Source organism: Portunus trituberculatus, chromosome 24 (assembly GCF_017591435.1).
Source record: "Portunus trituberculatus isolate SZX2019 chromosome 24, ASM1759143v1, whole genome shotgun sequence".
Classification (NCBI taxonomy): Eukaryota; Metazoa; Arthropoda; class Malacostraca; order Decapoda; family Portunidae; genus Portunus; species Portunus trituberculatus.
This window is the reverse complement of record NC_059278.1, coordinates 19,701,772-19,716,988: the sequence shown is the minus strand read 5'-3', so window position 1 is coordinate 19,716,988 and position 15,217 is coordinate 19,701,772. Positions and strand designations below refer to the sequence as shown.

The following is a 15,217-nucleotide window of genomic DNA, read 5'->3' as shown; positions in this document are numbered from 1 at the left end:
GAATTATGAAAACCGAGTAAACCGAGTAGTACGCACTCAAATCCAAAAACCGAGTAAACCGAGTACTACTCGGACCAAAACTGCCATCCCTACAACTCAAGCTCCAACGCTAGAATGGTATCGGAGAAAGGACCGGCCTAGGTGTGAAAGTTTTTATGATGGGAGCCGCGGGGGGTAACTGCTGTTCAGAGCCAGGACCAAGTCCCTGGAGGTGAACAGCAGGGTTTATAGGTGGAAGAATGGAGGAAGCAAGGTGTGTGAGGTATGCGAGACGGGTGTGGATGAGACAGTAGGAGTAGAACATTTGATGCTGGAGTGTGAGGGGTATGGGTGTGCAAGAAACAGGATGTTTGGTGTAGTGACAGAAGAAATAGGAGTAGAAGCATGTAGTGAGATGAGAGAGAGGAATGCTAGGGAATGGATGGAGTACCTGCTGGGGCTGTGTGTTGAGAGACAGGTAAATGGTCGGGTGATTGAGGGTGTGAAAGATTTCTTAGAGAGTGCCTGGAGGGAACGTATGAGAATGATTGAAAGGCAGGGACCCCTCTGGGACAGGGATGGGGAACAGGTGTGAATGTGATGAATGATGAGGGAGGGAAAGCTTTAATGCTTCAAACTTCCTGCCCCGCTCTTCCATTTCCAGGTGTGTATGGGAGAACGCCGATCCAAAGGTTACACTGACAGCAAGTGCTGGGTGACTCCCAACTCAAGCTCAAGCTTAAGCCAGTCAGCCAGCGCACGTGGGGTTAGCGTTCATGTGCTTCCATATTTTCCTCCTTTCTCCCCGTCACACCTGTCACCCAGCCCCATCATTCGCTGTACAGGTAAATAAGAGACTCATTAACCTTCAGGCGCTTCAAGGAATAGCTGTCGTGGCGGAGAGATAAGAATAATTAGGAAAAATGAGATTCGGGTACTTAACTGTATTTGCTTGTGTTTGTGTGATTCACCTCGGTCGTCTGCCGGTCACTCAGCCAGTCTTCCCCATTACGGAGCGAGCTCAAAGCTCTTACTTGTTTTTCCTCGTATTTCCCTTGAGTGGTGAGATTATGCTTGGTAACTTTATCTACATACTTGCAGTATGTTGTCTCTGTTTGTATGTATGTATGTATAGTTAGCACTGTTAATGTATGGGGTGATCTTGCTTGACGTCTTGCTCCTCCTACACTCCCCTTCTTGTTTGTCTCCTCTCCCATCTATTGTGTCTCTCCCGTGCCCCCACCCCCCGTCGCTATTTTCTCTCTTCCCTTCCCACCCATATTCTCTGTCCCTACAGTGTCCCTCCCCCGTCCCACTATTGTCTCTCCTCTCCCTGACTGTCTCTCACCCTACACTGCCTTGCCTCCCCATATACTAACCTAACTCACCCCCCCCACCATTGTACACCGCCCACAAGGTAAATGAAGCCAATATCTTGTAACATGACCCATAAAAGAAATCACACAATGGCTTTGGTAATTATAACACGTCCGCGTTCCCCCCCATCCCCTCCCAACCACCAAACAAGCTCAGAGGCACGCTGGAAATTTGGGGATTTAGGTATGGGTGTTGAAAAGTATAGGAGAATTTTACTTGTTATTAAAATTTTGACCTAAACTACCCTAAATGGCAGGGGGTTGTGACTCCCAGGATCTCCCCTTATGACATTAACCTAACCTAATGAAATGGCAAAAAAATTACACTTATGTCTTACTGGTGAGGTGGAGAGATGCTCAGAGTGATGGAGATGCATACAGCTTTGTGGCTTCTCACATGATAGCTACTTAATGGGGTTAACCCCTTCAGTACTGGGATGCATATTTACCTTGAGATTCTGTATGGGTTGGGTGGCATAGTGGGCTAAGGCAGTGTGTGTTCAGGCCTCTGGTCTAGGCAGCCTGGGTTCGAATCCTTGCCAAGCCTAGTTGCCCGGTGGGGGATGTAGCATTCTCCCATTAGCCCTAGTGGTGCCGTATGACCGAAGCTATTGCGCCCCCTAATGGAATAATTTCCATTTTTTGAGATTGTGTACGATTAGATGTCTATGGAGATCAGAAGATCACTATTTTAATTCCCCCTATCAGTTTCTGAAGTTGTATGAAATCACCAAATAGTAAAGAGAAAGAATATAGAAATGCGTCCTGGTACTGAAGGGGTTAAGAGGAAACTCCCCAGAGCTGTAGTGTTCTGCTGCTGCTTCTGGTCGCAGCATCTACAGACTGTAAGGTCACTTGGTCCGGTTGTGAAATGGTGGGTTGGTGGGTGCTCTACAGAGTGAGGTGTAGTGTGGTACTGGCAGCTCATCTGGGACACTCCATAGGTACTTGTCCAGATGGGAATTGAATTTTTCTGCAGAGCAACCAGTTGACACTTTATCTGTGTGCAAAAAATTACACCAGAGGAGGGAAAGAGGATGTGCTGGGCTGGTGCAAAAAATTACACCAGAGGAGGGAAAGAGGATGTGCTGGGCTGTATTTGCATTTGAGGAGTAGAGTCGATGGTATGCCATTTGGGCCCTGTGATGAGTTCACTTTTAATTCTGTAACCCCTTCAATACTGGGACACACTTTTACCTTGAGATTTGTGTATGATTTGACCATTTTATTGACATTAGGAAAGGTCTGTGGGGGCCAGAAGGTTAATGGCCAAAGTCTTCACTATTTTAATTCCTCATCTAAGTTTCTGTACCTGTATAAAATCACCAAATAGTAAGCAGAACGACTATAGAAATGCGTCTTGGTACTGAAGGGGTTAATTGCAGTAATGATTAATAACACCTCCTTTAGTAGAATTTGTCTTGTAGTCCTGGAGTGGTTGTGATTTCAGCTGGAGATGGTGGATGGGTGGTCATGATAGGCCCCTCTCTCTCTCTCTCTCTCTCTCTCTCTCTCTCTCTCTCTCTCTCTCTCTCTCTCTCTCTCTCTCTCTCTCTCTCTCTCTCTCTCTCTCTCTCTCTTCTGTTCTCACTCCTTGTTTTGTGCATCTGTTGATTTAGTTCGGCTCTTTTTTCTCATCAGTATTTTGATGTCTCTGGGTATGTGGGACCCTTTATCCCTTTTCCTTTTCCTTGCGGGTATGTGTTTCTGACAAGTATGGAGTAACTGTGGTGATTATGTGCATCATTGTGTCTGGCTCTTTGCTTTGTCATTTTTCCCAGTTTATTAATGACAGTGCATTGTTTATGTCTTTCCCACTGAGCTTCTTCACAGGTAAAGTTGAGATTTCTGAATCCTTGTTCCTCTATGGTGTGTTCTTGATTACTAATGTTTTTATGGTGTTGTTTTTTTGTCTGCGTTACTGTGATAAGATTATGGTCTGATAGATTAGTTTCTTCAGCTCTGTATCCATGTGTTATTTCTTGGTATTTGGTCAACAGTAGGGCAAGAGCATTTTTTTCCTCTGGTCAATGTACTTAAGAGTAGCTCCGTAGGTCCTGTAATATCCTCGCTTGTTCTTGGTCCTCTCGAGTCCCTCCCTTTATGGTTCTTGCAGGCTGTACTGAGAATAACTCAGTATCCCTACATGGAAAGGTTTTCTTAGATGGGGAATTATAAACCTATTGAGAAATATTGTGTCAATTACTTTTGTATGTAGTCATGTATATTATATTACGTGTTGTAAGAATTAAATTAATGTAGTCATGTATATTATATTACGTGTTGTAAGAATTAAATTAAGGCATACAATGTATTTCTAGGGTTATTTATGTTTTGTTAATTAAGTGAGCGTTTCATGGTTGTGGGTGATGAGGTGGCAGGGACGCTACGTGGCAGGTGCTCACGCAGGCTCGGTCAGTTCCTAGTCGGTGAGGGGTGTGATTAGTCGACGGACTGCGTTGGCTGGGGGTGTTACGTGATTGTGTCGGAAGTATCCTGTCGTTAGGTGAGTTTGTGTTGGTGAATTTTGTACTATTGTTATTTATTTAGTTCTTTATTGTGTAATTACTTGTTCACATATAGTGAGGAAAGTGACTTTGTAACACATAATTAGGAGGTGTTTGAGGCCGACGTTGCGTTACAGCTGGGTTGTGCTTGTGCCCCTGCTTGTGCACAAGTAGACGCGAGTTGATCGAGTGGTGTGAAGGATTGTGACGAATGTACCCTGCCAGTAGACAGATGTCTTCATGTCTTCATGTGAGTTCAGGTGATTGGTATTCATTGTATAGGTAATTACTTGTTGACATCACGATAGAGGTGATATTTGTAATAATTATGTAGGCCGCAGTCGTTGACTCCGATATTGTGTTACAGTTGGATGGTGCTTTGGGTACTTAACGTGTGGGATCCGAGGTGTTGTAACATAGCAGTAACCAGGACGCTAGGAAGGGAGGCACTGTGTAAGTTATAATAATGTATTTCTTTAGTATTTAATGGTGTAGTAGCAGTCGACAGGAATGTGCATTATAAAATTGATTCTCGGTATTAGTTGTCTCAGACTTACTATGGTTACAGGTTGGACCCAATAAAGGTGTTTACTGCCAGTGTTATCTGATTGGCGCCTGGTGAAACAGTCCAACACATCTCCTACCAGCATGGATGCAACCCTGAGGAAGAGCCGAGCTGACGCCAAACGGAAGTTCACTCGCAAGGTGACCCTACTGAAGGAGGCGTACGCGCGAAAGGATCCCATACAGGTATTAAAGGATATCTATAGTGATGTCTGTGAGCAGTTTGTGCAAGTGGAGGAGATAAATGAAAAACTGATGGATTCCTTAGACACTAAGAGTGAAGATTATGACTCTGTGATTAATTCCCATGAAAGTTACATTGTGGAAGTGGAGAGTACAAAAAATGTGGTGCATGCGATGATCGTGAAGGCTGGAAATGATGGGAAACCAGGTGTTGCAGACTTGTCTAAAACTAGGATGCAAAGGTTAAGTCCACCACACTTCGATGGAAAAATTAGAGAATATTCCACCTTCTGCAAAGACTATGATAGACTCATGAAATCCGTGTATGGAGATGATCCCTATGCATTGCGTTCTTGCCTGTCAGGGGAAGCGCTGGAAATTGTTAGAGGGGCCGATGACTCTTTCACCTCCATGATTGACAGATTAAATGCCAGGTATGGCAATCCATCAAAGCAGGTTGAGATAGTGTTGGGTGATATCAAAAGCTTAAGGGTAGTGCCTGAAGGCAACCCTAGTAAGTTCATTGAAATGGTTAATATGGTTGAAAGAGCCTACTTAGATCTTGATAGACTTGGCTTGTCTTCTGAAATGAACACAGTGACAATGGTCAGTCAGGTTGAAAAACTTCTGCCTTCGGTCCAGAAAAGAGAATGGGTAAAGATACTACAAACTATAAAGGATAAAGATGAATTGTTTGCTAAACTACTGGATTATCTGTTGAAAGAAAAACAAGCACTAGAATACATGCACGCAGATGTTAGAGTTACTGGTAATACTAACAGAGCACAAGTACATGCAGCAAATATGGATAGTGAGACTAGTGAATTAACAGCGGCTTTAACGACACTTCAAGGTAAACAAGACAAGATGGAAGAGAGTTTGAACAAGTTGACCAAACAAATATCAACAGTGGTCGAGAATGTCCATAAGACTAGAGCTGAACCCCTGTACCTAACTAACTGCTGGCTCCACGGTACAGATACTCACGATATTACACGCTGTACAGGATTTCAAAGGCTTAGCAGTGATGAAAGGGTCGATGCTGTGCGAAATGCGGGTGCTTGTTTTCTTTGTTTGCAATTAGGACATCGAGGACGTCAATGCACGACAGGCGCTCCTTGTAGTGAATGTGGTAAATACCACCATCGAATGCTCCATAGTTTCTTTTCTAAGCCCCCTCCCAACATAAATAGTAACCTGCTATCCCGAGATGGGGTACTATTGATGATAAACTCTGTGTACAGCCATACACGTCCAGTGACCACGCTGTGGGACCCCGGTAGTAATATGACTCTGATAACCAACAGAATGGCCAAACACTTAGGATTGAAGGGAAGAAGTATAAACCTAACGGTGACTAAAGTAGGTAATGAGTGCACGAAGATGGAGACTCGGGAATATGATGTACCACTCAGTGATTGCTATGGTGAAGTACGAGTACTCAAGGCTTGCGGAATCGCCGAAATCACCTCAGAAACGTATCCGGTAGACACAAGAAGTGTAGCCACTCTATTAGGTGTGCAAGATAAGGATATTGAACGTCCACATGGGAAAATTGATTTGCTAATAGGATCTGATTACTGTGAATTATTACCATCAGTGGTGAGGACAGTAGGAAGTCTCCAGCTCATGCGAGGGCCCTTCGGTTACTGTATTAGGGGCTCACATCCCTTGCTAAAGGTTGGATTCGTTGACAACACTAATGTTTGTGTCCGCATTAGTCATATGACCAGTGTGTCCAATGTTAATGACTTGTCTGTGGAACCAAAGGCTAGCTTAACGAAAAGACTAGAGGCGTATAGTGACCAAATCCAGGACATGGTGTCACGTGGAGTAGCCAGGAAACTGACCAAAGAGGAAATCAAGAATTATAAAGGCCCTGTACATTACCTACCTCATCATGAAGTACTGAAGCCAGAATCAAAGTCCACACCCATCAGGATTGTATTCAATTCATCTGCCTCCTACATGGGCCACATCCTGAATGAATATTATGCCAAGGGTCCTGATGTGCTAAGAGATCTATGGGTATTTTACTAAGGTTTCGTCAGAAACCAGTGGCAATGGCAGGAGACATAAGTAAGATGTATAATTCTGTGCTCATTTCGGAGCTGGACCAGATGACGCACAGGTTCCTATGGAGGGATATGAACCCTAACAGAGAACCAGACCACTATTGTTTGCAAACAGTGACCTTCGGAGACAGACCAAGTGGCATAATTTCCATAACAGCGCTACACATGACAGCGAAAATGTTCAAAAATAAATATCCTGAAACATCCGACATGATCATTAATGATTCCTATGTCGATGACATTCTCCATTCATGTGAGACCATCTCAGAAACCTATAGCAAAATAAATGCCACAGATGAAATCCTTAAGGAGGGAGGATTTCAAATAAAGCAATGGGTGATTTCGGGCCACCATGACATGACAGAGGATGTGAAAGTAATTGATACCGAGGTCGAGAAAGTGCTGGGCATGATATGGGAGCCAAAGGAGGATCAGTTTTCCTTCAAAGTAAGAATCAACTTCTCAAAAAGGTGCAAGAATGTCCGCCCTGGGCCTGATCTCACAGCAGATGAAATAACACACAAACTGCCGAGCAGTTTGACAAAAAGAATGGTTCTGAGTCAAGTGGCTTCACTATATGACCCTCTGGGCTTACTGACACCTTTCACAGTCCAGTGCAAACTACTACTGAGAAAACTCATCACTTTGAAACGGGAACAAGACGGAGTGGAGCAAACGCTGGGTTGGGACGATCCAATTCCTGATGATGTGTATGGGGAATGGGTGTGCTTATTTAAAAACATGTTTGCACTAGAGAAAATAAAATTCCAGAGATGCATTAAACCGGATTCAGCAATCGGTAAACCTACGCTTGTTGTGTACGCGGATGCTAGTAATATTGCTTACTCAGCTTGTGCATATGTTCATTTTCAATTACAGGATGGCACACACTCGGCCCAGTTACTTGCAGCCAAAAGTAGAATAGCTCCCCTACGACAAATGACTATTCCAAGGCTTGAACTCTGCGCAGCCGTGCTGGCTTCTAGGTTACGTAAGACAATCGAGAAGGAGTCAAGGTTTGTAGTTGAACGAGTGTTCCATTTAGTTGACTCACAGATCGTGCGATCACAGATACAGAAAGAATCTCATGGATTTGAAACATTCGTGGCCACAAGAATCGCAGAGATCCAAACGCATACAGACCCCAGTGAATGGTGGTGGGTGGCTTCAGATGATAACGCTGCCGACTGCGCCACACGTCCCCAGCATCCTCTGAGTTTGAGGTCCGATTCTGTATGGCAGAAGGGACCAGAGTATTTGACTCTTCCTGTCGAAGAATGGCCAATCAGTCAACCCTATGTGCGAGGGCTTCCTGATAGGAATGGCACATCACTTTCATGTAAGACTGAGAGTAATCAGAACACTAAACAATCCCTAATAGACATTGAAAGTTTCAGTTCTTATGAGAAAATGATCAACACTACTGCAATCGTCTTGTCCATCTGCAAGAAGAAAACTTTCCACAACATACTGCAGAACATTACATCTGAGAACCTAAGGAAGCAGAACATTACTGGGTGAAAATGGTGCAGAAGGAGTTCATAGACTGGGAAAGAAGATTCGCAAGGCTAGGACCTAGTAAAGATGAAAATGGGATAATTGTAGTCGGAGAAAGGATTAGCCAGTGGCTAAAGGACAGTTGGAATCAGAATCAGTTTATACTGCTCTCGAGAAAACATCCTTTCACTAGACTATATATCCATCATCTCCACAACCTCGATCATGGTGGCGTGGACATGACTTTGGCAAAGCTGCAAGTAAAATTTTGGGTTCCAGGAGCACGCAGGGTAATAAAGTCAGTAAAGGAGAAATGTGTTATCTGCAAGAAGACTGACAAAGTAAGGATGGAACAACAAATGGGACAGCTCCCAGAGCAGCGTTTAAAACCTGCGCCTGCTTTCTTCAACACCTCGCTGGACTTATTTGGCCCGATGATGATAAGAGATACTGTTAAACGTAGAGTAAGATCAAAGGTGTATGGCGTGATATTTACTTGTCTCACTAGTCGTGCTGCATACATTGACCTGGCGGAGGGATATGATACTGACAGTTTTCTAAGTACGTTCCGGCGATTTGTTTCAGTACGAGGATATCCTCACACAATCCACTCTGACATGGGAACGCAGTTAACATCTGCCAGTAAGGAAATTAGGGATATGACTTCCAGATGGAATGTCACTGAGATATCAAAGTTTGGCTCACATCAGGGAACAGCATGGTCTTTCAACAAATCAGCAGACGCACCATGGCAGAATGGAGTGTGTGAGGCTCTCGTTAAGTCAGTGAAGCGACTATTGGTCATTGCCATTGGAGAAAATGTGTTGAGTTTTGGTGAGCTGCAGACAGTGGTATTTGAAGTAGCAAACTTGTTGAACGAACGGCCAATAGGACTCAAACCGGGTTATGATATAAACTTGGGTACTTACTTATGTCCTAATGACTTGCTGCTTGGTCGCGCTAGTAACAAAGTACCAAATGGACCTATGGTTGATACTACTGATGTGAGAAAAAGATTCAGTCTTATTCAGAGTATTATAACATCGTTCTGGAGGCGATGGATGAGGGATTACTTCCCCACATTAACAGTTAGACAGAAATGGCATACTGCACACAGAAATCTGAAGAAAGGAGATATTGTATTAGTCCAGGATAATGAGATGATAAGGGGAAAGTGGAAACTAGCACAGGTATGTCAAGCTGAGCCAGGTAGAGATGGCAAGATAAGAGATGTGGTATTAAGATACAAAAACTTGAGCTCTGATTCTATATATAAAGGAAAGGGGGACCGCTTGATCAACCGATCTGTACATCGATTGGTGCTGCTTCTTCCTGTTGAGGATCAAGGAATGTAATTTGCTGGGGAGTGTACTGAGAATAACTCAGTATCCCTACATGGAAAGGTTTTCTTAGATGGGGAATTATAAACCTATTGAGAAATATTGTGTCAATTACTTTTGTATGTAGTCATGTATATTATATTACGTGTTGTAAGAATTAAATTAAGGCATACAATGTATTTCTAGGGTTATTTATGTTTTGTTAATTAAGTGAGCGTTTCATGGTTGTGGGTGATGAGGTGGCAGGGACGCTACGTGGCAGGTGCTCACGCAGGCTCGGTCAGTTCCTAGTCGGTGAGGGGTGTGATTAGTCGACGGACTGCGTTGGCTGGGGGTGTTACGTGATTGTGTCGGAAGTATCCTGTCGTTAGCTGGGTTGTGCTTGTGCCCCTGCTTGTGCACAAGTAGACGCGAGTTGATCGAGTGGTGTGAAGGATTGTGACGAATGTACCCTGCCAGTAGACAGATGTCTTCATGTCTTCATGTGAGTTCAGGTGATTGGTATTCATTGTATAGGTAATTACTTGTTGACAGCACGATAGAGGTGATATTTGTAATAATTATGTAGGCCGCAGTCGTTGACTCCGATATTGTGTTACAGTTGGATGGTGCTTTGGGTACTTAACGTGTGGGATCCGAGGTGTTGTAACATAGCAGTAACCAGGACGCTAGGAAGGGAGGCACTGTGATTGTCTCCCATGTGTTTGTAGATAGTTTATCCTTCCACACAGGTCACTGCTCTGCTAATCACACGTATGTATAGTATTGTCGTATTTTAGCAAATATAAGGTAGCTCAAGTCTTTGGAATGTGGCTAAGTATTCAGATATGCACAGAGCTGGACTTCGTTAATAAACACGAGGAAGCTCTTCTTTATGTCTGTATATCACAGGTTGATTATTACTGTTGCTCTCTCTCTCTCTCTCTCTCTCTCTCTCTCTCTCTCTCTCTCTCTCTCTCTCTCTCTCTCTCTCTCTGTGTGTGTATGTGTGTCCAAAATTAGTGTGTCAGTGTGTATAGTGTTACACCTGATAATTGTTTGAACGGTTCCCTTCCAGGCAGTGATGGAGGCAGTGATGAGGTGGAGCACAGTTCCTCTGTGGCCTGGAAGTAGCTGTGTTGAGCCGACGGTGGTGGGGAGGTGAATGGCAGTGTGGCGTCCTTGGTAGCTCCTCACACACCAAGGTAAAGGTTGTGTACTCACCATTTTTATCACCACCACATTATCTTTCTTTTATGAACATATAACCATTGATCCTGGCTGTGGCAACATTACTATAACTTTTCTCTAACTATTATCTGTCTATTCCAGACTGACATCATCTATGGAACATTGTGTAGGTGAAGGATGCAGGCTGAGGATTGTGGCCAGGCAGATGGGCAGCCTCTTAATGTTAGGTTTGTATGTTTGTGTTTGTATGTTGCTGGTGGTAGTGAGGTGCTAGACCCCACTGCAGGGTGGGTGTAGGTTGCAGGTTGTTTGTGATGTATCTGTGTGCTTGCTGGCTTGACTCTCCATCTCAGTGGTGTTGTGTGGTGGTGGTGGGATGGGACAGGCCTGTGCAGTGAGGACCTCAGTGTTACTACAGGTGTTGTGTGTTGGTCATGGTGGGAGTGTGGCCCAGGCTTGTTGGGTGTAGTGGGGACCTCAGCAGCACCACAAGTGTTGTGTGGTGGTTGTGGTGATGTGGCATGAGCCTGTGGCATGCAGGGGTGCAGTGGTAACTAGCACACAAGTTTGTGAGCATAAGTGTTTGTTGAATAGTGTATGGAAACAACAATAAGAGTCCTCTTGGTAGCAATGGAAATGAAAGTGGGAGATGTTTTTGTCCTCAGGTTCGTGTGACAGTTCAGCACACAGCAGACTGGACACCGCGGTAGTCATGCAGTGTGTGTGTCCAGCCGCAACACAGCATGTGGGAGGCCAGCGTGGACCTCCAGTGAATGTGTCTCTGCTGGAGTGACTTGCTGCAGTGTGAACAGTGCATGCTGTCACTACAGGCCTCTGAAAGGTGAGTGAATTGAGTGCAGACAGTTTGCATGCTTCACTTGCCTCTCTACTTGGCCCCTGTAATGAACACTCCAGCATTCTTGTGGCTGTGTGTGTAAACATACAGTTGCACACCAAACAAACAAACAATTTCATTTCATCATTTTGGATAATTTTTCTCATTATTTAGTGTTCCTTATATCCTGTGCTGAAAACCTGCAAGTAATCAAATCTGCAGGCATCAAGGGTTTACTGTACATTTTTTAGGTGATTTTTTATTATTGTTATTAACTTTTGTATTTTATTGTTTACAGTGGAGGAAAAAAAGGCTGGCCGGGTCGCCGATCCCTACCTTCAAAATAACCGCGCTATGTTTTGCTTCCTTCCCAACCTCCCAGATGGTTTGCAAAGTTAAGAACAACATAAAAGTAAATTTGTGTAATACTTACAAACATATGGCTACTTATTTGATGAAAGACCAGTCTTCCTAATCTTGCTAAGGCGTGTTGGAACTGAGTCGGCCAGATGTTGGAGTGTAGAGGCGGGAATCCTTTCCCAGGCGGCACGCAACTCACCCTCTAATTTTTCCGCCGTAGAGGTGTCTCTTTCCCTCAGTTCCCTTTTTAAAATGCCCCACAAGTTCTCTATAGGGTTGAGGTCAGGGCTGTTGCTTGGCCAGTCGGGAATATACTCGACCTCACTATCCTGAAGCCAGGTTTTGATGGAGTGTGCCCTGTGTGCTGGGGCCCCGTTGTGCTGGAGAATCTCGGCACCACTGTTGGCAAAGCACTCCCCCAGATTTTCTTTCAGAATGTTCAGGTAAACTTGTTGGTTTACCATGACATTTTTCTGAAGCACCACTAATGGCCCCTTACCACCATACCCGAAAGCACCCCATACCATAAGGGATGGAGGGTGTTTTACTGTAAGGGCACAATACTTGGGGTCATCCCTGTTGACACCCTTTCTCACCCACACCCTTTTTCCCTTTGTGTCACTCACAACGAATAGTGACTCGTCACTCCAAAGAACACTACGCCACTTTTCTGATGGCCACTCTAAATATTTCTTTGCAAATACCTGACGAGTTTTCCTCTGGTGTTCATTTAAAGCGGGTTTGCGACGTGCCGCCACTTTCGTATAACCGAGTCGCCTGTGGAGCGCGCCAGACACAGTCCTAACGGTCACATTGCCAAGTAGCTGGGGGTTCTCTTCCTTAAGTTTCCTTGCCGTAAGGGTGGGAGTGACGTCCACGCACCGCTTCAGAACTCTGAGCAAAGTTTCACTGATTTTCGTTGGTCTCCCAGTACTCTTAGCAGGAGTCGGTACGCAAGCACTGGGGAACGCTTGGAACCGAGCAACCAAGCGGCGAACACTTCGCTCACTCACACCCGTTTCCTTGACAATATCCTTCATTTGAAGGCCCAGTTTGTGACACTGAATCACACTGACCCTTGTATCACGGTCAAGGGGCTTCCCACTCATGAGGGATGGATGTCACACACAATTATACAAGGCAGACACGGCAGTTTTCGAGGCGCGCAGGAGAACGGTCACGGCGAAAATAATGTATCCCCACTACTGTCTTGATTGATACTGAGACTTAATATTTATTGCAACTGATGCATGAGTGATGGGGTAAGGTTACTATGTAATCAATTACTCGCGGGGCATTTTTTCTTCAGAGAAATACGGATGGTATCAAATATGGATATAGAGGCCGGCCAGCCTTTTTTCCCTCTACTGTATTATTATTGTTATTATTATTATTTAGTTGGTTAGTTTGTGTGTGTGTGTGTGTGTGTGTGTGTGCGTGCGTGCGTGCGTGCACGCTCATGTGTATAGAGCACAAAACCAGGTTACTCTTGTTACTATTATTTTTATTACGGTAAAAGTCCATTAATTAGAGACAAGCAGAGGACCAGGAGTGCATTGGATTGTTGGCTTTGGGTGTCTGGCTGCACCCCTGAAAACACTATATATAAGTAATAAAGTACAGTATTAAGTTCTCTTGCACAGACTTAAGTTCTCTTGCACAGACATTACACTCATATGGACACTTCCAAGTATAGACACAACCTCGAACCTTGTACAATAATTTCATAACAGAGTTCAAGCCTTTTGCACCACAATTAGACTCACCATAGCCCTTAACAAATCAACAAGCACACTTCTTACAAATAACAATCACCAACACCAGTACATCCCACCACTCACAATAAACAACAGTGCAGTTCCTTATACACACACAACTGAAATCCTGGACATGACATATGATACTTCTGTGCATATTTATTCATTGAAATTTATTACTGTACTGCACCGTCAATTGTTCTGCACTTGATAGGTTGGGGAGCATCAGTAGTAGCATCTATTTCCATCCCTTACTGCGAGGGTGCTTCTGGCGGCTAGCTTCAGTTTGCGCTGGAACCTAATTTTGGCCATGAATGAATTTCTTCATCCGATCCTTAAAAAGTTTGGACTATTGGAATATTATTATTATCGATGGTCAGATTAATGGACTTTTACTGTATTACTGTTATCACCATTGTTTATTTTCTATTTTTGTTGCCATATAAAAGTTTCTCTCTCTCTCTCTCTCTCTCTCTCTCTCTCTCTCTCTCTCTCTCTCTCTCTCTCTCTCTCTCTCTCTCTCTCTCTCTCTCTCTCTCTCTCTCTCTCTCTTTTCTTTTCTTTATTTTACTTAGGGATATCTCTCATGGTACTGTTGGTGGAGGCTTACCTTCCTTTTTTCCCTATGCAGCCTTCTCTCTCTCTCTCTCTCTCTCTCTCTCTCTCTCTCTCTCTCTCTCTCTCTCTCTCTCTCTCTCTCTCTCTCTTTCTTTATTTTACTTAGGGATATCTCTCATGGTACTGTTGGTGGAGGCTTACCTTCCTTTTTTTCCTATGCAGCCTTCTCAACTTCACACTATCATTCACTGCCCTTTCTTTACCTGACACTCATCTCATTCTGTACACCTCTGCACGATAACTTTTTAAAATTACTGCACTCTACCTCAACATTAACATCTCTTGCTTCAGTCGACAAATGTGATCCCAGCCTTAATGAGCCGCTGACATCACTGTCACACAGGACTTCCTTTCCCCTAATGGCATAACTCTGTTGGTTTTCTTTCTTCTCCTCTACACTTCTTTCTTCCGAGACTTGTTGACTTTTTGTGGAAGGTTTAAGAAGAGAGCATAGTTTCAGGTTTTTTATAATTATAAATTTTATGACGTAATTTTTTGTGTGCATTACTATTTAATTCCATATACTTTTATTTAGCTATGAATAACAGTTTATATAAGTTGTCAGACATTGCATTTTGGAAATTGTTTTAAGGTTTTTAGTTTAGCATTTGTATATCATGATCTAGCTCAGTAAGTCAGTCTGCTTAGCACTGCAACTTGAACTAGACTTGTTCCAGTGTTCAAAGGGACAATGATGCTATGATGTTGGAAAGGTACTTAGTACTACTTACGTTGATGTTAATATTAGGTTTGGCAAATCTGAAAGTTGTACTAGTCAAAAAATACTCCAAAGTCTCTGGATATTATATACTGTAATATCAATGAAATGAGTCTCTTCCTATTAAGCCATTTTTGTTACTTTTGTGTCTTACACAAAAGTCTGGAACAATTTTCAATACTTTGTTACTTCTGACACTAAGTTGAAAGTTATCCCAAGACTTTTACATAATGTAAAA

At 43.6% G+C, this 15,217-nt stretch overlaps 3 protein-coding genes and 1 long non-coding RNA gene across 4 annotated transcripts; all 4 read left to right on the top strand.

Annotated features, from left to right (window-relative positions):
• Positions 1-3,618: 3,618 nt before the first annotated feature.
• On the top strand, positions 3,619-6,649 carry LOC123508205. Its single transcript, XM_045261738.1, has 4 exons — positions 3,619-3,861; positions 4,000-4,112; positions 4,230-4,315; positions 4,431-6,649. Exon 4 carries the CDS (start codon positions 4,511-4,513, stop codon positions 6,647-6,649), a length of 2,139 nt encoding a protein of 712 aa, XP_045117673.1. The 5' UTR covers positions 3,619-3,861; positions 4,000-4,112; positions 4,230-4,315; positions 4,431-4,510.
• Positions 6,650-6,672: 23 nt separating this feature from the next.
• LOC123508204 lies at positions 6,673-8,205 on the top strand. The gene has a single exon (XM_045261736.1). It carries the CDS (start codon positions 6,673-6,675, stop codon positions 8,203-8,205), a length of 1,533 nt encoding a protein of 510 aa, XP_045117671.1.
• A 215-nt stretch (positions 8,206-8,420) lies between these two features.
• On the top strand, positions 8,421-9,536 carry LOC123508203. The gene has a single exon (XM_045261735.1). It carries the CDS (start codon positions 8,421-8,423, stop codon positions 9,534-9,536), a length of 1,116 nt encoding a protein of 371 aa, XP_045117670.1.
• Positions 9,537-9,542: 6 nt separating this feature from the next.
• Positions 9,543-10,210, top strand: LOC123508044. The gene is made up of 2 exons (XR_006675850.1): positions 9,543-10,005; positions 10,123-10,210. It is a non-coding gene; the product is annotated as an uncharacterized LOC123508044 (long non-coding RNA).
• The last annotated feature ends 5,007 nt before the right edge of the window (positions 10,211-15,217 follow it).